We start from the raw sequence: 25,876 nt of genomic DNA on the forward strand, positions 1-25,876 counted from the left end.
AGCAAGCACCTCTAGGGTCTCTGCAGTTTCTCTATGACCTTTAGTAATCTGCCCCTTCCATCTATGTCTAGCACAGATCCTGATTTACTTCCTGTCATCACATCTAATATTCTTCAGAATTTCATATGAATGTAATCAGATGGGAGATATTTTCTTGATGGTATATCTCACTTAAAGTAGCTCATAGCTTTTATAGCGAAAACTCAGAATACGGCAGACACCCAGTCCAAGCTGAGAGCAACGCATAATTGTTAGAACGCGATGTTAAACAATTTGACTGTGGTTTTTTTTCTAGGTGCATTTGGATATGTATGTATGTTTACAGTCTGTGATGAGCAAGGGCATACCTGCACTGAGCACGTGGCTGCGATGACCCCATCCACAGGGGTTTCTGAGAAAGGATCAAACGTCCGGTCAGGCCGCCTCATGAAATCTGGCTTGAGAAGGTACCTGGCAGGACAGAAGCACGTTCTACTGGTGGCTTATACAATGACCACCCACAAGATACTTCTTTCCAGACAACCACACAGGCCACACGGGGTGTGCTGTGCTGAAGGGCAGAGGACCATATCTTTGCTTGAACAAGGGTAGAAGAGTACAGTGACAAAGCTCTCCTTTGACCAGGGGCTTGGTTCCTGGTCATTTAGCCAAACATCTACCTCTTTTCTTTGTAGAAAGCAGGCTGAACAAGAACGCTGCAAAAACTGTTAACTTGGATCTTTTTTTCCAATTCAATAATTTCAGTGCCTTTCAGAGGACACAGCACAGGGCGCCTGGGACCTACTCCAGGTGTATGTGTGAGGGTGGCTGAGAGGGAAGGGCTGTCGCTGTGTGGCCCTCTGGCAGATAACTGTCAGTCAGAGGTGGGCACAGAAGGCACAGCTGCTGAAGAGCTGTTATCTCGCCTCATTTTCTATGATAGAGATTAAGGTATTCCACCAGCCAAAACACCAAAAGGAGCTCCTAGAATTCCTGTGCATCCATCTAGGGGCCGCTGGGCTGTGGTCTCGGCTGAGCTTTTTATTTTTATAGGAGACAAGTTCAATACTTTCATTTAACTTCTCAGTATTTCAGAAGAATTAACATCACCTATTTTGCCACTTGATTCACAGATTTTTAAATGGTACTTAAGTCAAACAGAACAACACTCACACCATTATATAACTGCTATTTATAAGCATGCAAAAGAATCAAGAGAGGATGAAAGTTTATTCCTGGCTGCATTCAATTCAACTTTCCCCCCACGGCTTCATTTGGAATGAAATGTACTTCATCCCTGTGTTCATCGGCAGTGAGGCTGCACACACTTGACGCCTGCGTTCTATGGACTGTGCCCCCTGAACATGCCCCTGCTTGTCTTAGACACAAAAACCTCCGCTACTGAGTTTAGAACGAAACGATCGAACTCTAGAGTTTACATGTTGAACTGAAAAGTTTGTGGACAAAAGAGAACCAAATGGGGCAGATTAAAAAGGCGGATGTTTGTAAATATAACCGTGGAATCCACTTATCAGCTGTCCCTAATTAAAAATGACGTGGTTTCGCTAAAGCTGAGGGGTGGAGCCCTGAGGCTAGGTGGCAACAGTTTAAATATTACTCACCCACAGGATCCGTTATACTCAAATTTTCCTTGATTCAACTGCATAGCTAAATCTGTCAAAAGACAAAAATAATTTAGCATCTCATTTCCCTGGACAGAGAAGATCCTGACAGGATGATCGGAAACAATGGAAGCTGTATTATTCTGAAGTCCAGTGCCCCACCCCCACTCTCCACAAAGTACTACCGACTCAGGTTAGAGCCCGGGACTCTCCTCCATGTTGAGATGGCCTCACAGTTAGTTTAAACATCAAGTATGTTTTCATAAAGATTACCCTAGAACTGCTCTAAAAAGTGGATTCGGTACGCAAGTTGTATGATGTTTACTTGGGGTTCAGAGTAGAGTCATACAACCAGCGAGAGTTAGGAATGTGCCTTGCCTCACTGCCACGAAGGACAGGGTCGCTGGGGGCTGCAGAAGGGCTAATATGAACACATGATCTGGGTCAGACTCGGATGAAAATTGGTGGCTTATCCCCAACATGAGACTTAGAAGTCTCAGAATGCTATCCTGGGAGGACCTGACTTACAATTTTTCTCATGTAGGCAGAGAAATATTTTGGTAACTGAACTAAGTGACTTTTTTTTTCTAGTCTTATTCCGAATAAAATACAAGGCTGCCCAGAAAATGAACGGTTTTAGGGTCATGCCGGCGCTTACTGTGGACTCACTGGGCTCCTGGAGCACGGCTTGAATCCTTGGTAAGGAAAAGCGGTGGCATCTTTTTGTTCTGTCCTTGCTAAAAACACTAGAGATTCTATCAGGACCTGGGCATACACTCCTCTAGAAAGGACTGCTGGGCCTCCATGCAGTGACTATCTGTAAGGAGCTCTGCCCACCAGGGAGGCACGCTGAGTGGGGAGGGGTGGGAAGAAATCCAGCCACCTTGTGGTCATGCCCAAGGGAGGCAGGCGTCCAGATCAAGGGCAGGAAGCTGGATGGGGGCCTCAGGATAGATACACAAGAAGAGGAAAAGGCTCCACAGTTGGGAAGGCTTAGGAAGTGACCTCTTAAAGTGAGTGGCTAAGGAGAAAAACGTTGGCATTTATGTATTTTACTTGTTTTGTTTCTACCATTTTTAAAGCCATGCAGAAGAACGTATCATATAACATAAATATGGTTTGTGCCATCTGTCTATTTTTTGTGCCTATTTTCATTTCATGACCTGTGACTCCTAAGTCAACTGTGAAAATTTCGACAATTTGTACATTCATCAAAAGTTACTATTTTAGAAAAAGAAAAAAGTAGTCATGTATATTGGAAACCTGCCAGTGAAGATTGTTTGGAGGACCAAATGACAGATTAGTACCTCTTCTGATAGCATGTTACAGAGTTTATGCTGTAAGCTGCGGTTTTATGGTGAAACACTACTGCGCCATCAGTGTTTGCTGAGTGACCACAGTGGTCAGAGCATTTTCCAAATGAGCAAAGAGTACCATGCAAAGAATTCAAGCTCTTCTCGCTGAATTCCATCTCTGGAAAGAGAGCTAAAGCTTGATCCAGAAGGAAGAAAAATTAGAAATATTTTAGAATAGAAACTATGGCATTGATGGAATACACTAAAATTGACATATTATCTTCTCTTATGGCTTCATTTTGAGGATTTAATTTCTTACCATTATATAAAGCCAAGAAAACAATGTTTTTCACATGGCAGCTTCCTTAAAAAAAAAAAAAAAAAGAGCCTCAAGCTAATAGAGGCAGCTGCAAAGGCTGCCTGTCCCAGTGTTCTTGTGGAATTCAGGGTCCCTGGACATTGGTTCCTACCTGGAGTTTGATAGTTCAGTGAAACCATCTGGCAACCAGCATTCCAGAAAATCTGAGGCATGTAATTACTGGAATCAACTCGGCCTCCCTTGGGGTAGATGCGGCTCATTTGTCGCTTATTGTAACTGGGTAATTTATTAAGGAAATCCAAAAGCAGCCTAGACCAACACACAACAAAGAACTAAAACTGGAGGTACAGGACAACAGTGACAAACAGGTAGATAACACAGGGCAAATCCCATTATTAGTGATGGTTTGAGAGAAATCACGGTCACAGTGTGGGTTCTAGAAACTATTCATGTCTGGGGAGGTCATCACAGCTGCAGTAGCCCGACAGTCTCCTTCTACAAACATCATTTTATTAGTGCTATGATAAAAATTATACAAAACCTATATATTAAATTATACACAGGCACTAGTCTACTGCAAAGACCCTGCCACTCCTCAGGAGCACCAGCCACCCCACGCGGTACATCAGGATACTTTACAAATTCAATCGCGTGTGTCTTCAAGTAGCCAAGGCCAACTGACTCGTTAAAAGAAGACATGTTGTAATGAACATTGCGCTCTACGAAAGAAAAGCAAAGATGTAGTCAGAGACTCAGCCAGCAACCCCGAAAAAAGCAAGCAGCCGATACAATTATACCCAGAATCTCACACCCCAAACCAGGAAGTATTTGTGACTCATGCTACATGACTGTGTCAGTTGCTCTGAATTTCATTAATGTTCTGTGCATATGCTGAATTGAATGTGGAATCATTAAACAAATTATATGTATCCCAACTGTCACAGTCACTACTAAGATACATAGCTTTTGAAATCATGTACTTTAGAACAGAAATGGTTAAGGAAATATTTTTAATTATATTTCAAGTGGCTTTTGTGGGGAGCCAGCTTTTGAATAGGAGTAAGGTTGCCACAGAACATCTGATTTCCCTACCTCAAGGCACACTGCACCCACAGATCAACTTCTCCTCACTCCCCTGCAGCCAGAGATTTTGCAATATACACACAGAGGATTCAAGACAAATACTGTGCCTCAGAAATATTCCTAATATCGTTTATAAAGCAAACAAAGAAGCCTTATAAAAGCATACAGAATGCTACAAGCCAACAACCCAGTCTCCCACAGCCACCTTGTGGCTGGTGCAGAGAATGACAGCACAATGCCACGACATACACAGGACATATGTGGTCTACGAAGAGTCAGGTGAAGTGGATGGCCCCAGTGGAAACGGCAGTCAGGTGAGAGCCAGAGTAACAGAGAAGCAGACAAAAAAGCTATTGCCTTTAACCTGTAGTGTTACCTTCAGCCACATGGAAACCTTGAAACTTCACAGGCTGTGCGTAATTGATCATTGTGGACAAGTACGGATGGATATTCGTGGTAGCACCTACGTATTTATAAGATGCCATCCATGCCTGCTCATCTTCTACAGTGACCAGGCCCTGTGAGCACAAGGACAAACACGTTTAAGCTGATGGCTTCAAAGGGACACACAGATTTAGCTTCAGGGACCCTGACTAAAGAGCATTTGCATATACATAAATTCAAATGTAATAGACCTTGTTGGTCTCTTAAAGCATTACTTTAGAAGTCGTAAGTCTATTTGATGCAAAAGGAGATAGCCTGAAAACATTCATCTTATCTGTTAGATTTTCAAAGGAGCTTAACCTATGAAAGACACTGTTCTGGGTCTTCTGGCAGCACCACAGTGATAGCAATATTATCACTCAAGCTGATATATAAGCTCAAATGAATGGCTATCCAGCATTGGCGTACATCAGAATCACCCACAGGCTTTGTAGGCACAACCTAAAGATGTCTTCCCACTGGACCACATCTGCCAGAGGAGACCCAAAGAGCTGCCATTCCACAGCCAGGTCCTGACCACGGGGAGCTGGAAAGCACGCTTTACCTTAGAACTCCTCCAGAACCTTCAGTCGTTTTCATTAAATCATTTACTATTAAAAGACCTTGATAACTTCCTACATAGGATGTGTTACTTTGTATAGAGAAAAACAAACTCCAAACTATTTTCTGTAGTTCTTGAAAAATCACAGCAAAATGAACACAATTAGCAAAATAATGCCCTGCAATTGGCCTGTAGTTTGTTGAGAACTTTGGCGTTATTTTCCTGAAGAGACTCAATCTAGGAAAAGAAGCAGCTTGAGTACACAATGAGTAAACAATGGTCAGTTAGATTATTTTTCTGCTTCAGATGATGACTTAATCTTGGTGTCCTTAATATCAACCTGCTTTCACCTTTAAAAGCCTTTGATACAGTCATCTACACATGGATCTTGCTTTTGTTTCCATCTTTTTCTATGTAGGCCCAGCTCCACCCGCCATGACAGATGGGGCTAGAGCCACATTTTTTTTTTTTTTTTTTTTTAGCGCGAGTGTTTCAGGCTAATAACACCAGTGCTATAAGCTTACACTGTGATGCATGCCTACTTGGCTGTCTGTGGGGCCCTGCTGCATTTGGACAGAAACCTTCTCTTCTTATTGAACTTGAAGGCTTATGGAATGCACCACTGTGGATCATGAGACTTTCCACTAGTCACAGGGCAGGACTGAGGCCCTGGGGACTACAATCATTCAGCCAACACGTGGAAGAAATCAAATCAGCCGGTCTGTGCACTGCTGACCCTACCATCTTATGGAAATGCAATCTAGGCACAGAGCGTCCTCATAAACACAGAATATTCCTTTAGGCTGACTAGTTAGGGAACAAGAAGACACTCCATTCCAAATGCAGCAGGACCCCACCAACAGCACGGCGGGATTTTCTGTGCTCTGAATTGTGAGTGAGAATCCAGGGAACAGACCAATACTGCCCAATGACTGCCATCAGTCTTGGCATTACACAATGAAACACATGCATAACTACGAATAACATGAAAAACCTTGCAAGAGGATAAAAGAGTTAAAATGGAATACACTTTCTTCACAATGAAGCCAGCGTCTGCCTCACTGAAAGGAGACCTTACAAGGGAGGCACTCTGAGGCTAACTTTTCGTAACGTCAGCACCATCAGAACCAAGATTACTTTCCCACTATGCTAATGAGAGTGGGTCTGATGAACTATTGGTCGTTTTTATTTTCACATTCTATATGCTAGTGATCATCCTTTGACTGAAATCTCATTCCATACAAGGAAAAAGCTTACTGCCTTAAATACTTACTTTTAGGAAAACTGTCTTACCTTCCTATATTTTAAATCAGATTTAATAGTTTTATTGCTATGATTCTTTCCTCTGAACTCTTTATAACTAGGTGATACTATACCTGTAATCACTAACTCTGACATTGCATGGTCTAGGAAGACTATCAACACAGTAGAAACTGTTTAATGTGAGAAGGCCACCTGTGGATGGCTCCTAATGGAAAAATGCTTGGAGTTAATGCTGTTACCTTTTTGTTGTTTTCATGTTCAAGGTCATCTGAGGTCTAAATTAGAGAAAGAAAATGATTTGTTTACCTCTCTAAAGGGCAAATTTCCAAACTCCTTAGCCCGTTCTTACGTAAATAAGCATATGTAAACTTCTTATTCTATTTATTTCTTTAAATGGTAATTTTTGATGACATAAAGCCATCATCAAAAACAAATACTGCAGATTCTAAGCTCACTGTTTTATCTTCAGACACTCTAATCCTGGTGTAATTTTCCCTCCTTTGCTGACAGTCTTCACTCACTTGTTCCACTGTAAAATTTTCACGAAGGACTAAAGCATGAAGACTGAAAATGGGTTATCAACGTGGCCACCTTCCCTTACGTGTAAAGGGAAGCACACACGGTCATTTTCAGTAAGCTAACATGCAGGTTTGTGACTCTGTCATGAACTCAATGTTTGCATCCCCACCAAAAGCCTATGGTGAACTGTAATCTCAGTGCGATGAATTATGGTTCCCAACTTAATTATGGCTTGATTTATGATTATGTTTTGGATTTATGAGGGTGTGAAATGATACTCATTCCGTGGAAGCTCTACTTTCAGTTTGATCTTTTCGTTGTTAAGGAAACAGTTTGGTGTCCTCTTGTGATACAGGACAGTGGCTCCCTGTGAGCCACATAATTCCAAGAGTAAATGACCAGAACTCTAAGCTATACTGTTCAATCAGTTAAATGTATTAGATGCATTTTAACCTAAGTTTTCACCTTTCAGCGTGGATTAATCATAATGACACTGTAAGTCAGGGCACATCTGAGCTTGGAGAAGACGCCTATGGAAGGTAGTTAGGTCACAGAGTCCTCATGGTGACTAACTGCTCCTACGGGAAGAGACAAGAAAACTCTTCCCTATTTTCTTTCCACCGTGGGACACAATGTCTGCTACAAGAGCCTCCAGGAGCATGTTGGCTGGCCCCTTGACCTTGGCACCCATCTCAGAAAGCACCAAGAAATAAATTTTAGGCAACAGAACCAACTGGGTCTGATATTTTTCTCGCAGCAGCCCGACCCCCGACAGCGCTGGTGAAGACTGCAGCACAGGCACACTCTTGAGTCTTACTGGAGATCTGAGCGCTCAGGCACTCACAGAAATGGCAACATGGCTTTGCCTTTAATGTCCTTCCCTTCTAACTACTCCTTTGCCCTCCATCTTCACAAAGCACGGGTCCCTACTCTACCTACCCCGGACTATACCTTTCCATGGCTGTGATCTCAGCGCATCTCATGATAGTGCGACTCTATTCATCACACAGAACCCCGTCCACACTCAGGAGGACCTCAGCCACATGTCACGGTCCTTTCACACCAGCTCATTACTTGCTTCTTTCCAGGCAAAGCTCTCCGAGGCAGACAGAATCCCTATCCTGTCTGCCTGCCTGTTTTGCTGCTCCCTGTCCTCCACGGAAAACTGCCTCTTGCCACTGACCTCCATGCCCCCAAGTCTTCTCATCCAGCCACTCAGCAGTCCTGTAACTGTCTTGTTCTCCTGCTGGCAAATCCTTTGCTCCTCCGTCCTGGTTCCGAGTCTGTGACCCCACTTTTGACGAGAGTTCCCCTCAGGCCTTCTTTTCTACCTCTCCTGACTCATCTCAGCTATTTCCACGTCTCCAAACATTATCTCTTGAACTTACCTCTCTTGCTCAGCCTCCCTTCTAGATGCTGGTTATACGAGTGCTGATGATAATGATAATGAGGATGAAAGTAATGATGTCATGGTAGAGCTAACACGTTTACAGGGCTACTACTGTAAGTTCATTTAATCTTGAAACAGGTATGATTGCATTCATTTTCAAGATGAGGAAACAAAGGCAAAGAGAGGCTAAATAACTTACCCAAGGTTGGATGGGACACGAGGCCAGGGAATCAGCCCTCCTGGTACTTCTACTGGAAGAGCCTACAAACACCTCCAGTTGCCTATCCCATTTGAAACTGCCGAGTCCTTTCCCATCCAGTGTTTCCCACTCCAGGGCGCAGTATCACTGCCTACCCCGTTCCTCTAACAAGGATCCCAGGAGGTCATGCTGCCTCTCCTTTCCTCACCTTCATGTTCATCCACCATCAGTGAGCCGACCCTTGTTTGTTTCCTCGCTACACCTTGACCATTCTATCCTCGCCCTCTGACTGTCTATGTTATCCACCAGAGGCTGTTTCTGTCCAATTAAAAGCCCGTTCTTAATGGTTTCCATACTTCTGCTCTTACTTTCCTCTAAAGGAGAGTCCACAAAGGAACCATCATAGTTTTCTATTAGACTACACTCCTGTCCCTTTTTAAGGTTTTATGTGAAACAAACTGTTTCAACTAAATTTTGAATTTCTCATAGAAACTTTAAAAATTCTAAATTATCTAATTCCCTTCCAGCAAATCTCATCTTGCTCCACTCTGCTTACTATTTGTTCTACCACATTCACAAGGTCTTTGCTCTGACGTGGTCCTGCTGTGTGAAATGTTACCCTCTAGTTCTCTGCATGGTGCGTTCCTCATTCCCTTCCGGGTGCTGGTTTCCTATTCCCGTCACCTCATTTTCTCATTATTCTCCACTTAGGACTCATTTTTATTTTCATCATAGTACTAGCCACAAACTGAATTATATAATTATATAATTTCCTGACTCCTCACTCTCTTTCCCACCATTTCTCCTAAAATATAGGAGACCTGCAGAAGCTTCCAAAAGGCAAAATGAAAATGCATTTTGACCTATTTGGGATGGTATGGCCTAAGCTGGGCCTAACTAATGCTAGGAACCTAATAATTTTTCTTAAATGAATGGATGGAAAACCTCATAATTTTGTTAGAAGGGTTTTCTCATCAGCTGCCTAACTCTGCATTGAGGCTTGATTTGGAATGCGTGGGAGTTATTTTCCTAATGATTCCAACAGGCTTAACCTTTGGCTCTGGGATACTGTTTCCCTACTCACCAACTCTACTACAATAAACGGTGATATTTAAAGAGCCCCCCCAACTGGGTAGTTTCCACCAGAGAGTACAATCAATGAGTTAATTTCAAGGTCCTTTGAAACTTAATACTGTGACTGTGTAGGTTCTGGTCACACGGCAGGGAGTTTTGTGCTATATAACTAAGGGGAAAACACAATACCTGATTCTCCTGTGGTTGTCACAGCCCCCAAATCCCACATGACTACCACCCCTTAAAAACCACGAAGGAACGGGGGCTCAGAGCCTCAGACCTTCTTGACGCTGTTTGCAACTGCTTCCTTGTGACCGAAGTCGTCGGCAGAAAGGTCATTTCCAAATTTGTATTCAGGGTGGGCTTCCTCCTCTTGATCAGCTGCTTAACAGACAGAAAGAAAACCCATGAGGCCAAATTCCTGCACGAGAGAAGGTTCCCATGACCTACAGCACATAACCAGGTTTGGCAAACCACCCACTATCACTGCGGAATCTCTGTTTCAGGTTCAGGCTGATTACCTATAATTTGAAAATTGAAAAACCAGAGTGTTCCAAAATCCTAAGCTGGAAGAGCACTGTGTCAACAAACAAGAAGTTTTAGACTTGATGGTATTTTGGATCTCAACACTTTCATATTAGTGGTATTCAGTTTTAGTTTATGAAATAGCTCACAATCTAGAAACGGGAGGTTGGTGATGGTAGCAGATGCCTAGTTTTTGTAAGACGGAAACAGGATGAACTTGAAGCCAAATGCTCGTTCCAAAATAATAAACTATTAAGTTAAAAAATAACTTTAGAAAAATGCTGAAATCAGAACTATTTCTGGGCCAAGCACCGTGGATAACGGATATTCAACAGGCATGTGTCGTCTGCCCTAATCACCCGGTGCAGCCTGCACACACCTGGTAAACACTCAGTAACTAGGACTTTTAACGAGTATGTGAATGTATGTTACCATTTCCTGAGCATGCACACGCACACAGAAACATTCACAGTCATAGTCAACGATTCTAGAAACACTGGATGCTTCATCGTCCCCGGAGCCATGCGTCCTTCTGAGCCTCAATCTAGCCTGTGGTTTCAATCCAGTCTCTGGCTAGGTGCATGCACATTTTTGCTTACAGCATTGTTTTTTTCTACTGTCTCCAGGCAGGCCTACCCTTCAGAGCCACATTGAGTGTACTTTGCCTGTCATGCTGGTATGTTTGAATTACAGACTCCAGGCACCCACATACAATAGGATCATACTATGACATGACACAAAATAGTTACAACTAGCTGTTTGACTAGAATATTAGGGAGAGAAACTAGAATCGCATACATGACCAGGACAACAGGACCTCTGGACCCTTAAAGAGGAATTTGGTAGATGAGGTTGTCTCTTTAGGAACTTGGAGTGAAGTGGGTGGGATGAAGACCTGGTCTTCATCAGTGCAGGAGAAACAGCCTTCTCCAGAGAGTTTTCAGTGAAACAGCTCTCCTTATTGGGAGGGAGGGAGGGAAGGACTATATAAACCTTGGGGAGCAGGCTGGGATTTTTGAGGTGAATGCATATCATTGGCTGGAGCTGAGGTGCTGGGAATGCTTCATTTGCATGAAGAGGAATTCCAGGTGCTTGCTGAACATGTCCTTATAAAGGAGAAAGGAAGTTTAACCTGAAACCTGGCCATCAGGCTGCATGATCACCTCGAGGGTAACAGAAATGGTGGTCAAAAGGCTTACATTTAGCAGGACATGCAGAGCATGAGAGAAAACAGTCCTATTCCTGTCAGTCTTAGGACGAGACTTTCGTAGTTTATAGATACAGCTTGACCTCACTCTTGCTCTGCCTCCTCCTCCATCGGCCCCACATCTATGAATTACAAGTAGAATATTGAACCCTCATTTTAGATTAGTATATATGCTCAAAAAACACCAGGCTTGATTTTCCTCAGTGTCTTACTTAGCTTTAACTGTCAACTTGACAAAAGCTATAACTGGGAATGGAATTTTAATTAAGACAATGTTTATTTCAGGCTGGTGTGTGAGCATGTCTGTGGGAGACTGTCTTGATAACTGATATAGGAGAGCCCAGTCCATCATGGGCAGCAACATTCCCTAGGCAGATGGTCTTGAACTGTCTGAGAGAGCTGGCTGAGCATAAGTTTGCCTGATAGCCAACAGGTAACATCACTCTATGGTCCTTGTCACACAACACTTTGACCCAGTTGTAGCATCCGAGAACCTGGGCTCTACAGGCAGGAAGTAGAAGCTATATGTTATTTAAGAGCATCAATCTGGCGGGTCACTTCATCTCTACTTTATTCATCAGAGCAGTCTTAGGGTTGCCCATTCAAGAGAGCAGTGATAGATATCAAATCTTTAGATGTATGTATGTAACAATTATATTTTTCAGGTTTAAAAAATAATACAAAATAATATTTAAGAAAAAAGTGTATATATATATACTTTATATATATATTCCTAAAATTTAGAAAAGGAATATTAAGCAAAATTAGTTCTTTAATTCAGGAAGGAGGACGCCATGATAGGTTAGTTGCTCACTGACTTGGTTATCTGGGGAGCTCAGCTGGGCCATTTGAACAAAGCAGCTCCTTGTGGCCTCTGAGTAAGGCTGCCAGAAACTGGTGAGAAGGCCTCACACCTGCTAAGCCCGTGTTGTCTCACTGAGCAACGCTCAAGCTTAACGTAAAATTTTAATGCAATCTCAAGTGAATTGTCAAGTTCACTCTGTTGGCATTAGTCGGCATCTCATTTGGGTTCTCTTATCCTATGCTCCTTGTCTTAACTACTATCACTCATAAGACTGAAGTTGATGATTTTCTTTGTAGAACGGTCCTTTCACACAGCCCCTTCAATCTGCCTAATACAACAAGTGATTCAAAGCCAAGTCTCTGATTGTGAATCTGTTCTGAAGAGCTCAGTGCACAATGGGAAGGGAGATTACTAACATCCAGTGTCCAGATAAACTGGAAATAATAGTATCTGAAAAAAATACCAAGCCCCCTAAAAGTATTAAGGGTAATGAAAAATGTACTCTTGAATATTAAGCAAGATAATGTCTTTGTTATTCAAAGGGGTTCGTTAAGACAGACTAATGTTTTTCTTATTTCCAATATGAACATTCTGTAGCATGTAACTTGAAATAGCAAATCATTATTCTACTTGTGTGCATGTGTTATTTGCATGTGTGTGTGCACGCGTGTGTGTGTGTGTGTGTGATGTCTATGTGGAGATGTCTAAGTGTGCTAATAAGAGAATAAAGAGCATGCGCGTGCACACATGAGGAGGTCAGCCCTCACCACCCCCTGGTTTTGAGACAAGCTCTCTTGGTTGTTTTCTACTGCTTTTGCCAAACCAGATGTTCCACATGCTTGGAGAAATTCTCTTGTTCCTACCTCCCATCCTCACAGGCATTACAGATGTCCAAGCTAACCATGGGGCTTTTGCATGGATTCTGGGTATTCAGACACAGGCCTTCATTCCACAGAGCCGTTTTCCCAGTCCCACAACTCACCACTTTCTATTTCCTCTTCATTGTCATCTTCTAAGATGCTAGCTGGGGCAGCTGATTCTCCAGCTTCCATCATGCTTTTCAAAGCTTCAAGCTGTTCTATAGGCAAAATCAAACAGGAGCTGTTAACAGATGCTAGACAGTTTATGAAACATGGGGCTTAAGATCTATACCACAGACAGGAAGAGAGCAGGTTACATGGGTGCCTGCTGGCTGCATCCACATCTTACCCACTCCAGCAGCTTCTGTCTCTGTAAGGATTATGAAGCCAGCATGTTACATACATAGAAGGAGAACTTACAGGACAACGGGTGAATACATTCCCATTTCTGATTGCCAGGTTTGGAGAATGGATCAGTATGTAAAGACAGGTTCAAATGGTCATAACTTAGAGAATCTGGTATAGGCCAAGATTCAGGAGCAATTACAATGACATGACATAAAGCTGACATGCATGTTAGAGATCAACAGACCTTCAGGATAAAAGTATTTGCAAAAAACAAAACAAAACAAAACAAAACTGGATTATCCTGGTAAGCAAAACACCTGCAGAAGTCAGCAGAGACAGCACATACAAGGGTGAAGTATAATATACAATTAAAATGTCAAAGCCAAAATAAATAAGGTCACTTTTTTTTCTTTTAGTAGGCATAGATGTCAAAGATGAACCACAGCCAGCACTATGAATATTCTGGGAGAAAGGAGTTTTAGGTATTGCCAATGTGAGCGAAAATGAATTTATTTCTTATGAATGAAAGTGTGACAAGGTATGTAGCAATACAAAGACCATTTTGACTTCTTATTTTCCCTCCTGTATTTTAGCACATAAGCACACGGATAGGTGCTGCCCACTGCATGGACCAACTGTAGAAGGTAAAGATAAAGGGGATGCAGTGACAGAGCCCTGGAGAGTAAATGTAATATCTGCCCTCCACCCCTCCCGTCTGAGATCAGTAGGGAGGTCTAAATCACACGTCATCTAGACAGCTGAACTTCCCAAACATACATGTGCATTTGACTTATTTTTTTTTTTTTTACTTACTTTTTTCAACTTCAGGTTTCAGCCTTTTATTTTTGATGAGTATTTTTCTTTTGAGGTCATTCGGGGATGGCAACGGCCTGCCTGGTTCAAGCTAGAGATACACAGAAAGAGCTCTCAGTTAGGGAAGGCTCCATTCTCATTTCTAGACCCGCAGGAGCCCGGAGGCCTGGAGTCATACCAGCCACATCCACTAGATGTCAGTCTGCACAGCTCCGCTTTCACACCCTCGCACAGCAGTTCACTGAATCCAACTCTGATTTTTTTTAATTAAATTTTTATTTTTTATATTAATTACAGCCAAGTCTGATTTAAATAACACTGCAGACTTAAAGCCCCCAATCTTCAGGGGTGTATAGGCTGATCCAACTTCCCTAGTAGAGCTGGGTCTGACCTGAGTGGTGTTGGGGGTGGCAGTCCTGCTGTACGGGTGCGTCTTTCAAATTTCAGATCTACCACAGAGTACAGGGTAGCACTTGAAAGGCCCCAGACCTCCCCTCCACCTGCACCGGGTAACAGACCAAGCTAAGCGTGCCTTCTCAATAGACTGATCTGGGATTTAAATGGGTTCACTAAAGATGGGAGGGGTTTGGATTACTGGAATTTGAACCTTGCTGTGGGTTCTTTAGGTTACATGTTACAGGGAATTAGGTATGTTTAGGTTATTGTCTGTGATCACTGGGACTGTCCTTTATGTAATTATTCATTCCCCACTGCCCACCTTTCCATTTTCTCACACAGCTGTTTATTCCAACACTCATTATCTTATCCTATATATGACAAGCAAGTCTGCGTCTTGCCTTCTGAAGACCTTTAACAGAATGCTGTCTGCTACAGGCTGTCATGGAAATGGTCTCTTCCCTGGGGATGTAGATGTCCCTTTATTAAGAACATAATGTACTTTGCACAAAAGCAAGCCTCTTCTCTTGCCCAAGAGAGCAGGCAGAGGGTCCGGCTAACAAACAATAGTAAGAAAATAAATTAAATATACGTCTTGGTGTGGAATCCCTTGGAATCATTTTCCTAGACGAGGACTAATACACCACAGGCTTATTTGAGTCCTTGCAGATATCAATAGAAAAGTAGAAGAATATGAAAAAGAGGAGCCAGGCAGGGCCGGACATGTTATTTAGATGTTATTGCTGTGGGCACCTGAGGATGGGGCAAAGGGAACCCTTCTGGGGAGCCCAAGGGACAGAAGACGACAAGTGTTCAGAGAGAGCCCTTGGGAATAGAGTGAGGCGACTGGTGGCAGTGTTTGTTCTCAGGCATTCCCGGCCTTTCTCTCTTGTGTGATCAGAGCCCCACTGTGGACCAGAGGTCACATTTCAGCAAGAACTGCCAGCCAACGGTAATGCCAGGGTGTGGAGAAAGAGGGCGTCCTGGGAGGGCATGGGCAGCACCTGCCATGATGCTTCGGCACCTGCAGAGTCAGGTGGGGAACAAGGGAGGCAGCCTTGCTTCCCATGTGCTTTCAGCTGCCACACATACCTTTGGGGAAAAGTCATGGTTAGATTGGCCAAGCCATTCACGAAGCACCACCACCCTCTTGTCATCCTCTTTCCTGTTCCTCTCCTGTTGTCTAATTCCTGAATGTCCACAAAAGGCTGGATTTCCTAATACAACACTTTAATTTGTGTAAGACTTGATTCTTGTAACATCTTGTCAAAGTCCATCTTCTCCTCTTGGATGTTACAGATCCTGACAGAAATCCAAGAGACTCTCTGGAACAATTCCATATGCGTGCAGCCTTCATAAAGCCCTTCTACAGATTACAGGTTAACAGCCCCTTCATGAACAAACTGACAGGTATACAATGAAATTCAAAAAGGTCCGTGTGACCTTGCCCGAGTATTTATTTTGGAGTTGGAAATGACCTGTGGGTCTTATGGCATCAGTTTGGAGGACTTCCCACAGCAAAAGGCTCTCATGAGTTCTGAACCCTGGGCGCACATTTGTTTACCTGGAGGGCTTTAAAATATACCTTCTTGTTACTCTGGGTTTATCAGAAACAAAACGACAATGTAGCTGGCCCAGTACAGGTGTTTTACAGGTGTCGAAAGTGACTCAGGGTGCAGCCAACACTGGCAAGCAAACACTGAGGAGCCTGAACTCTTGGCTGCAAAGCTTTATGGAATTTAAAACATGAGGCCTGAAGAGCATCCCGATTAAACTGAGTGAGATGTTTACTTTATGCTCCTCTCTATGTCCCTCTAAAGCATGATAAAAGCTTTTTGTATCAGAGAATCTAAATAAATATGAAAATCCTTAGCATTCATCCTCCAGTGCTACTTGACCCCCGAAAAACACATTTCAAAACAAATCCATTCATGCTGGAAATATGGTTTGCTAAAAATACATACGGGATGTGATTCAAGCGCCTGTTTCAACAGGAGATCCCCAAATAGATCTTCACAATACTTGGACATCTTGTACTGTTGATATTTGCTGGGGAGAAAAAAGGGGCATTTGTAAACTCAAATGTCCATTAGCTCTCCGCGAAAGAGAGAGACAGCCATCGCTACCACTAAAGGCTTCCCCACTTAGCAGAGCACAAGCTTCACGACGGTAACTGAGGCTTTTAAATACCACACAAACCTCAACTGGTACAACTTAAAATTAAGAACTGGCAAGAGAAGATAAAACTGCCTCTCAAGTTATTGTCAAATTTTCCATTCATAGGAACTGTAAACTAGGTGTTCTAATTTCTGACCTTTTGTTTGGAGAAAGCATTACAGAGTCACATGAAGATGACTTCTCAGTGTAGAGAAGATGACTTTCTCAGATAGAAATGACAGTGTCCTCACTGGACTCTTATCTGCTCCTTAGCCCATCAGACAGCAAACTACTCGGTTATTTTCTTATTTATTTAAATTAACAGCAGGACACGGAGCAAGGGATCGGAAACACCACCAAGTAGGGACATGAGAAAGAATGAGTCTTTATACCTGCAGTGGTTTTCAAAGGAGAGAATTACGGGATATTCTGATGTGACAAATGCTGTTTCCTTGATGGCTTGAATCACATCCTTTAAAGACAAAGAGCATTTATGAGAAAAAAGAGCAAAAAGATTTAAGGCACCTGACACCATTCACCATCTAGTGACAGCATTTCAAAGAGTCAACTTTAAGAGTTTTGACCTGGAGAACACAACTGCCTGCACACCCCTCCAGGGGAGACTCAAGAGGCGGAGGACGCTGCTCTTCAAATCAAAGCTCTCCTTTATTTCTCCAGTGCTATTAAGTGAGGTTACTGATGGCCTGCCAGCTCTCACCTGACAACAAGCAGAGCCGGGAACTGTGGTTCCCTCCCTCCCACCCCCTTTTTTGTGGTACTCAGGTTTGAATCCAGAGCTTGGTGCATAGAATGCAAGTCCTCAACTGCTAAACCATGTCCTTAGCCTTCACCATTCTCCTCGAGAACAGAAACTTTGTACAGGGATTGTTATGACCCTGCTCTTCAGTTCCTCCCATCTCTGGAGAAATGTGCTAGTGATGGCGCAAGGATTTCTAAAAGCTTCTTCTAAGGCCTTCCTCGGAGTTGGGACTCGTCTGGACTGAGTCCACCGTTCTTAGTTGATCTTGCTGTGCTGATGTGACATTGTTTAATGGGAGCCTAGGGAAAGTCAGTCTGCTCTGTGGTCAAGTAACATATGAGACAAGCCAGGAGTGGATGCTGAGCTCCCCTGCACACTCAGGCCTACTCTTAAGTGAGCGAGCACCTTGCACCACATGAAATAGACAAGCTGTATCGGACGGCTGGTCCACATGTTGGTTTTAGAGAAAAAGACTTCAAACCAGTGCTTCCACAATCAGAGTCACGTTGTAAAATCTACAAGCTCTTACCGGTCTGAAGCTGGACAAATCTCCTCACTCAGCAAGTCAGAAAATATTTTTACAATAACTGTCCAGGACAGTGCAGTTGAAATGATACACTTGAAAGAATTTTATTGAGGTAGTCATTTAATTATTACTTCTTAAACTTTAATCACAGGTAACAATGATCATGAATTTAATTATCTAGTAAATGGTCAAGACTTTATTCCTAGAGGAAAACCCTGGCTTTGCCCTGGGGTTCTGCTTTTCTTATGGGTGATTCTTTTCCATGCTGTGTCCTGACTGGGCTCATCTGTTCTCTAAGAAGGACACCACTGTTCTTGTCATTTGATGACTGTATAAACTCATACCTTCTGACTTCAATATACTCTTGATTCTTTGGAAGCATAATCTTGAATTGCTGCTGATTAAAAGTCACCAATACCTTGTTTAAGAGACATGATAGGGATGGAATGTTTGGAAGACAGCAAGGTCATTTCGCTAGCAGGCAGAGCTAGGGGCCATTGTTTCTGACATTGCTACTATCTATACTGAACTACACAAACCAGCAGGCACAGATGCATCTGATATTAGCCCACCACATGATTTCTTACCTTTAGTGGCATACCACAGACATGTGAAAGAACACACTGAGAAACTAGCCTTTCAAGTCCCGTGTAGAGGTCACCCCAAAATCGCATGAGATGCCTTTTTTTTTCTTAATTATTAACTACATATTCTTTTCCCTGTGAAGCCTGAGGGGGGAACTTCTCACTGGCCTCAGTACTGAAACCACCATGCTTTCTGCCGGTCTGGTGAATTATGTTTCCTTCTTTGCTCCAAATCCTTTGAAAGTGTGGAGCCTGATTTATGGTATGGCTCCCCAATTTATAAAATTTCCCAACAGTCATTCACAATGTCAACCTCATTGTCTCATTACTATAAGGCTTATTTTAAGCTTTGTTTCTCTTTTTACCTTGGAGTCTCTTAGGAATAACAGAAATTGGGCAAGCAAATAGATAAGAAGATAAAAATGTTTCTATTGATTTTGATTTGAGAAAATTTCATACTACGTTTCTCATGCTAGCCTTGAAATTCTAAACTCAAGCAATCCCCCTGCCTCAGCCTCCCAAAAGTAGCTAGGCTATATATGTAGCCAGTTGTGTCCCCTCCCCCAAATTGTTTTGGGGTAAAAGTGCTAAAGGCCCCCATCACAATATGGTCATCATTTAAAAGCCAGAAAAATACCACAAAGGGGATACTATATGACCAATATTTGTCATGACTTTTTCCTTAAGATGAGAAGAAAGAAACATGAAGGTACATTGCTCGAGAAAATGGAAAAGAAAAGTTTCTTGTTTCCTTCATTTGCACAACAGTCTGGGAAAGCTATGACTGTGAAAATTTAAAACGTACCTTAAAAAGGATGTCAGTACACATTGCTTTTCCGTGAGTTATTATCGGTTCCTGATCCTCGCCCTTTCCATCCCAACAGTCAAGTTCAACACACCTAGGAACACAGTCAATTTACAACATTGAGCCCTTAGCAGGAAACTCCATACAAAGTCACAGAGACATCAAAATAAGCCACTATTTGTAGGTCAGAAAACTGAATGAGTAACATGGGGACCTCATGGACACACGGGTTAAAACCATGTCTCACTCCTCCTGCTGGACGAATCACGTAGGTGCTGTGGGCGAGACTCTGAGACTGGATGGTGCTCGAGCTGTGTGGTTCCCAGCGACTTTTTGCAACACGGGCTGGGCTTGGGTGGTATTCAGGTTTATTTTTAAGAGCACTGGGTAGAATTATGTTACTTTCACCGCGTTAGATTAATCTTCTTGAGCTAGAGCTGGCGGTACTGCACAGCAATCCCAGTTTCTTGAGAATCTAAGGCCATTTTTGGTCAAGTGAGTGAGATACTTCCTCAATGTAAAAGGCCAAGCAGCAGCCTGAGCTTTACCCAGCAGCAGAGCCTGTGCTTAGCGGGCATGGAGCTCTCCGTGCAACTTCCCAGGACCAAACAAACGCCCGTGCTGGCTCGGGGCTCAACGCTGGTGTTTGGAGGAAGCACACCAGGGAAGTGAGGACCAAGTTGTCTCTGGTAGCCCTTTCATACGTGAAACAATGAGTTTAAATGACTTTTCTAAAAACTCGTAATATAGCTACATTTTAATTTTTGTAGTATTTCAACCTTAAATATTTGCTTATTTCTATGAAAATCACTTTCAGCAATCTCTTGTTAGAGAACCCAAATTTCTGAGTTTTACATTAAGCAGCAATTTTTTTTCCCCTTAATTTTGATTTGTTTTATTTTGGGCAGTGGTAGGGATTGAACCCAGGACCTTGCACAGTCTAAGCAAATACCCTAAAATTAATTTCTCAAGCTTTTGTGACATTAAATAAAACTAAATTTAAACCTATGTACAACAAGTAGAAAAATTAATATGGCTTCTTAAAATATACATATTTTCATGTTTTATGATTTTGAGGTCATATTTTAAAATCGCAATAAATAAATGTCTTTTGGCCCCAGATTGACGGAGACTTCCATGTGATACTGTCTTTTCTCACTCAATGTTAAATGGACATAGTCTATTAAAGGGAAATGTAAATACCCTTTACATGCTGATTACTATTTCCTACTCGACAGAAAAGCAATAGTCCTTTACCCATCATTCAGTTACCTAAGGTCAACATTAGTTTAAAAATATTGCACGCAGATTCTAGAACAAACAATTCTATGCTTTAAGTTGGAGACCACTGTGAGTGGCGTGTTTGCATGACTCACAGCCAGGTGTCCCGCCTAGGAACTGGGTTAGTCCAGTGTCCAGCGCATCAAGCTGTACTCCCTTCCGGCTGTCAGCCCCTTAATGGCTGAATGTTGAAGAACGGTAGTGACTGTATTCCAGGCACCCTTACTTTCATAACAGCAGCCCCAAGATGAACAGTAGTGATGTTGCCAATATTATCACAGTGTATCCTTGGAGAAACTTTACTATCAATGTTGTTGGACTCACTGTGCCTAATCTGTAAATAGAACTTCATCACAGGTATTCCCATATGGGGGGTACAGAGATACAGATCTGGGTATGAACCAATGCTTCACAGACCCACTGGGCATCTTGGGGGTTGTTGGGGCGGGGAGAAAGGGGGGACAGCTCTATGTCTACATGTGCCATACATAGACAAACAAACTGCCATCCTGCGTCTCAGACCTGCAGCCAGCCAGGAGTACTTGTCTGTACATCTCCACTGACGACTTGCCACCAAACTGCCGGCCAGTGAGATAGGTGTTGTGGGAAGAACTGATGAAGTAGTGAGCCAGGGGGTGGTCCATCTCCTGGTAAAGTTCCAGGCGGTCCAGGAAGACCGGGGCATTCTCATCTGACATCAGGTATCTGCAGAACCCATCGCTTGATATGAGGCCTGGGGAGAAAGAACATCTGAATGGCACTGGAGCCCTGAAAATGCACATTTTTCTCAGCCAAGGCAGCTTAAAAACAAAAGCAAAAACAGCTTCATAGTCCTTCCCAAGAACTTGCGCCTGTCAGAACTTAAAATATTCTCCTTTCCTGTCTGTGACAGCGGCCACTTACAGTCCTCCAAATGCAGCAGCTGTGCTAAGAACCACCACGGTGATAAGGGACCTGGGGGATTCCGGCTCTGCAATGCCCGCCTTTCCCTTCTGCTGCCTGTTCACTGGTTTCTCCTGCCAAGCGTGGAAGGCGCTGGCCCACCTGCCTCCCGGGGTCAAGAGTGGGAACTGTGAACACTGTAAGATGTGTGGCACAAATTCTAAGTCACCATTACTTTCATTCAGTTGGAGAAAGGACCTTCCCTGGGGATGGCTGCCTCTCCAAACTTGAACAATTTAAATGTTCACACTTCTCTAAAAGGCAGGCCCTGGGACTGTGGGAACATGACTGAGACAGGCCACTGCTACTTCCGTCACTGCTCTGAAATGGGGCCCGCACGGCAGGTGCAGGGCGAATAACCAACGGTTTACAAATGTTGGCAGCCTCAGCCCTTTGCTTTTTCATGGCCATTTGCAAGTTATGAAAACAATTTTCACATCTATAGAAAAGCTCTGTTGATCACATTAAAAACAACAACAACAACAACAACAACAAAAAACAAAAACAAAAACAGCCCTGATACAAAGTGTATAAACTGTAATTAATAAAAATTAAAAACTTAAAAGAAAACAGCTCTGGACCTCATGCAGAGCTTGCTGGGGTTCCACAGTTTGCTCCACAGGCTTGATGTTGATGAAAGAACACCTTTTAGAGAAGGCACTTCTGTGCCTGTGGGCTGTACTGCATTTTCCTGATTCCAAATAACAAACACCACCCTAGTTCTTCTGAGACTTCCCAAACAGGTTTCCAGTTTAACCACATGTGTGTCTACTCAATAGATTTTTAAATTTATACAACAGCTATACGACTGTGTGCATCTGAATCACGCATGTACTCAAGTGCACAAGTGCGCACGCACACAAACACACAGTTGATCATTCACAGAATATCTGGTGGTGTTCACAGGAGTATGTGCATATACAGAACTTATTATCCACATATACTATAGCTCATTATCCTTTAGTTTGTTTCTGGATATGCAGGCCATTTCTAAGTACAACTAAAGCATTACAATAAAAATTGCTAGGCCTCCGCCCTTGGACACATTCATTCATTCTAACAAGAAATACTTCTGAGACACTGGGACCATTGCAGAAAACAGAGACACATTCCACTTTTAGAAAACTAACATATTATGGGTAAGAGAAATAAACATATGAACAAATAAGTTAATGCTGTAAAAGTATTGGGGAGGACAAAACAAAAAAGACGAAAGCTAAAAAAGAATGGTGGGTAGTGGTTTAGATGGGCGGCCAGCGAAACCTTTTCAAGGTCACCTACCCCCACGGAGACAAGCCACACAGGCACAAAGGAGTGGGCTTTCAGCCAGAAGGATGAGCGAATGCAGAGATCTTTTGCAGAAGTTGTGTTCTCAGTCCACTCAGCGAACGCAAGGTAGAGTGAGCTACCTCTTGGGGAGGTGGTGGGCAGTGATGCGGAGAGGGCACCAAAGGCTGCATTCACGCATTTTAGACGTAAGTGCGTGAGATTTTATTCTACGGCTGCTGGGAGGCTTTGGTGGGGTGGAGGAGCACAATGCCACCGGATGGTGCTCTAAATGGCTTCACTGTGGCCGCTGTGTGGAGCACGGTTCTGGGTAAGAGGGGTGAGGGATAAACCAGAGGGCAACGGGCATTGCCCGTGGAGAGAATAAAGAGAAGTTGATCTCATGTGTTTTGCTGACAGATCATAAGTGATGGGAAAGAATCAAAAACTGCATGGTGATTCCAAAGGTTCAGACTTGAAGAGCCGAGTGAGTACTGCCATAGTTTTATAGGCGGGGAAGAGAAGAAGGCTGGGGAGAGTGATGTGTGCTGCAGAATGCTCGTGGGACACGCAGATGGGCTTAACCCAGCCCTGGCTTACTGCAGAGATTGGGACTGGAGGGTGTACTCTGAAAGGCGTATGTATACAGCAGATACTGGCCTATGAGCACCCGCTCTCCAGGCAGGGAGCACGGCGGAAGCAGAGGCCTAGCCCTGGATTCTGCGCCAGTATCCGGTGACTGTATGAGAGACTATGGCTTATACCTGCAAGTGGAAATGCTCAGCCACCAGAGAGGCACACTTTGTCCTTTCTGAGCTACTGTCCCAATCCCAAGGTAGTTACAGAGTTGCATGTATTTAAACTCCTACAAGAAAAGCCTTTTTTTTTAAATTTTTTTTACACATTGCCAAAAGTTTCCTTTTATTACTTTTATATACGACGAGAGCACCTTTCACAGGGAAGTGACATATATTCAGTTGTCATTTTTTACAGTATTTTGAGCTGTGTTCTTAAGCTCACCAAGTTAAAGACAGGCTTTAATTTTCTGCCACTTGTGAAAGAGAGAAGCTACATATTTTTTGGTGGTGTCAGTTATAATTCGACTTTTAGGTCTTGGAAGGACTTGAGAAATAACAAGGACGCACATAAGTCATGACACTATCTTGCTGCTGGGGAACTGTTCCACTTGTCTTCCCTTTGAATAGACCACAACTGCCTTCAAGATGGGGAGGGGCCAGGTCTTAATTTGGTTTTGGGTTCCCAGTGTTACAGTTTGCAGGTGAAACGTCCCTCACAGGTCGATGTGCTGGGGCAGCCGGTCCCTAGTGGCTGGCATTATATTGGAGGTTACAGAATGGGCTGGCAGGGGGAGGTCACTGGCCCTGTGTCTGAGGCCTGGGGCCTTCTCCTTGTCAGTCCTGCTATGATGTGACGAGGTGGCTCTCAGCCCTGATACCACACTTTCCTGCCAGGAAAGACTGAAGTTTCCTGAGAGTGTGAACCAAAACAAACCCTTCCCCCACTAAGTTGCTTCCGTCAGGCTTGCTGGTCACAGTGACAAGGAAAGCGGCACAGAGAGAGCACACTGCCAGGCACACAACAGGCATGCCATACTTCTGCTGCAGATGCACCCTTCAGTTTCCTCCATGCTTTTCCTCTGACTGATATTTGAAGAACACATTGTTTCCGAAACAAAATAAAGGAGACAGAGATTCAGGAATACAAACAGCTTGCTAACACGATTCCTGACAGTTCATTTCCTATCGGTGTTTTCAATCTTCCAACCCAGGGATTCAATAAGGAGTGATAAAACACTTCAAATTATAGACGAAATGTATTCAGCTTAGTAAAACGAAAGAGACAAAGGAAGGTTCAGATTCTTATACGACAGAAATTCTTCTCAAGGACTGTACAGACAGCTTGCCTTCTCCGCACTGGGCGAAATGAAAACAGTGTATAATAAGCACGAGGGGTTGTCGCCGCAAAGTCTTTAACAACAAGGTGTACTTAGCAGCGAAGTGCTCCGGACGGCGTGAGCGCACTGGACAGAATATACAGATCGAATGAATTTAAGAGCAGTACAGGAATCAATGTAACGATCACTAATCTTTGGATCTACAGGGATCCAAAGCACTCAAGGATTTTAATTAAAATTCCAGGGTTTTAGAGCTTGTACAGGTTTTTTGGTCTCAATGAAAACAGAATTGAATCGTAATTTTTTCATTTATCTTACCCTTTTTCTTTAAATCTTCATCAGGCTCATACATCTCAATGATCTGCATTGCTCTTTTAGCATCATAAAATGGGAATAAGATTTCATTCAGCCGAGGATCTCGTTGGTGCTATGATGAGAAAATAAGTCCGATTAGACTCTCGCTCCTCACCCTTAGATAGGTTTCCAAGCATATGACTTGTAAAACAAGATACGTCTAGACTACGATATTTATAATTACAAAGATCAGATTTGGCTGCCTTCCTGGCCCCTCCCTAAACAACACTTCAGAAAGTCTGTATCTGGACTTCTTGTGTTGGAGCCTGTGATGGTGACGAAAGAAAATGTGTGGTTCTCCCCATCTCAGCGTTGAAGGACACATGATGGGGCGAGGGTGTTAGCTGTTCTGTCTTCTACAGCTACTACTCACATGTCTATATTACAGGTATGTGACTTGACACAAATATGTGTAAAAAATGAGAGCAAAGGATCTTTACAGTATTTAAAAATTTAGCTTTAAGGCTACTTTAAAAAAGTGAAAAAAATAATTAAAAATAAGCCACCAGATAACGTACTAAGTGGCCCAAAGCCCTAAGGCAGTACCAACAAAAACTCTAATGTCAGATAAGAAAATAGTTCTTAATCTATCTTTCTCTAATAA

At 43.0% G+C, this 25,876-nt stretch overlaps 1 protein-coding gene across 9 annotated transcripts in view; it reads right to left on the reverse strand.

The window, feature by feature from the left end:
- The window catches only part of LOC110563159 (1-phosphatidylinositol 4,5-bisphosphate phosphodiesterase beta-4), a 368,349-nt gene that overhangs the window by 44,128 nt on the left and 298,345 nt on the right, over positions 1-25,876 (reverse strand). For 3 of the 9 annotated variants that reach the window (XM_060371833.1, XM_060371828.1, XM_060371829.1), the window contains exons 13-26: positions 25,237-25,345; positions 21,318-21,528; positions 19,515-19,608; positions 17,232-17,311; positions 16,647-16,731; positions 14,287-14,377; positions 13,248-13,343; positions 10,009-10,112; positions 6,786-6,821; positions 4,675-4,816; positions 3,850-3,934; positions 3,367-3,491; positions 1,602-1,653; positions 348-450 (exon numbers count right to left, since the gene is read on the reverse strand). In XM_060371833.1, coding sequence (XP_060227816.1) covers positions 348-450; positions 1,602-1,653; positions 3,367-3,491; positions 3,850-3,934; positions 4,675-4,816; positions 6,786-6,821; positions 10,009-10,112; positions 13,248-13,343; positions 14,287-14,377; positions 16,647-16,731; positions 17,232-17,311; positions 19,515-19,608; positions 21,318-21,528; positions 25,237-25,345 — 1,413 coding nt within the window. The remainder of the gene's footprint in view (positions 1-347; positions 451-1,601; positions 1,654-3,366; positions 3,492-3,849; positions 3,935-4,674; positions 4,817-6,785; positions 6,822-10,008; positions 10,113-13,247; positions 13,344-14,286; positions 14,378-16,646; positions 16,732-17,231; positions 17,312-19,514; positions 19,609-21,317; positions 21,529-25,236; positions 25,346-25,876) is intronic. The other 6 variants (XM_060371834.1, XM_060371830.1, XM_060371836.1 and 3 more) reach the window with 3 other exon arrangements.

This window comes from Meriones unguiculatus, chromosome 18, assembly GCF_030254825.1.
Source record: "Meriones unguiculatus strain TT.TT164.6M chromosome 18, Bangor_MerUng_6.1, whole genome shotgun sequence".
Classification (NCBI taxonomy): domain Eukaryota; kingdom Metazoa; phylum Chordata; class Mammalia; order Rodentia; family Muridae; genus Meriones; species Meriones unguiculatus.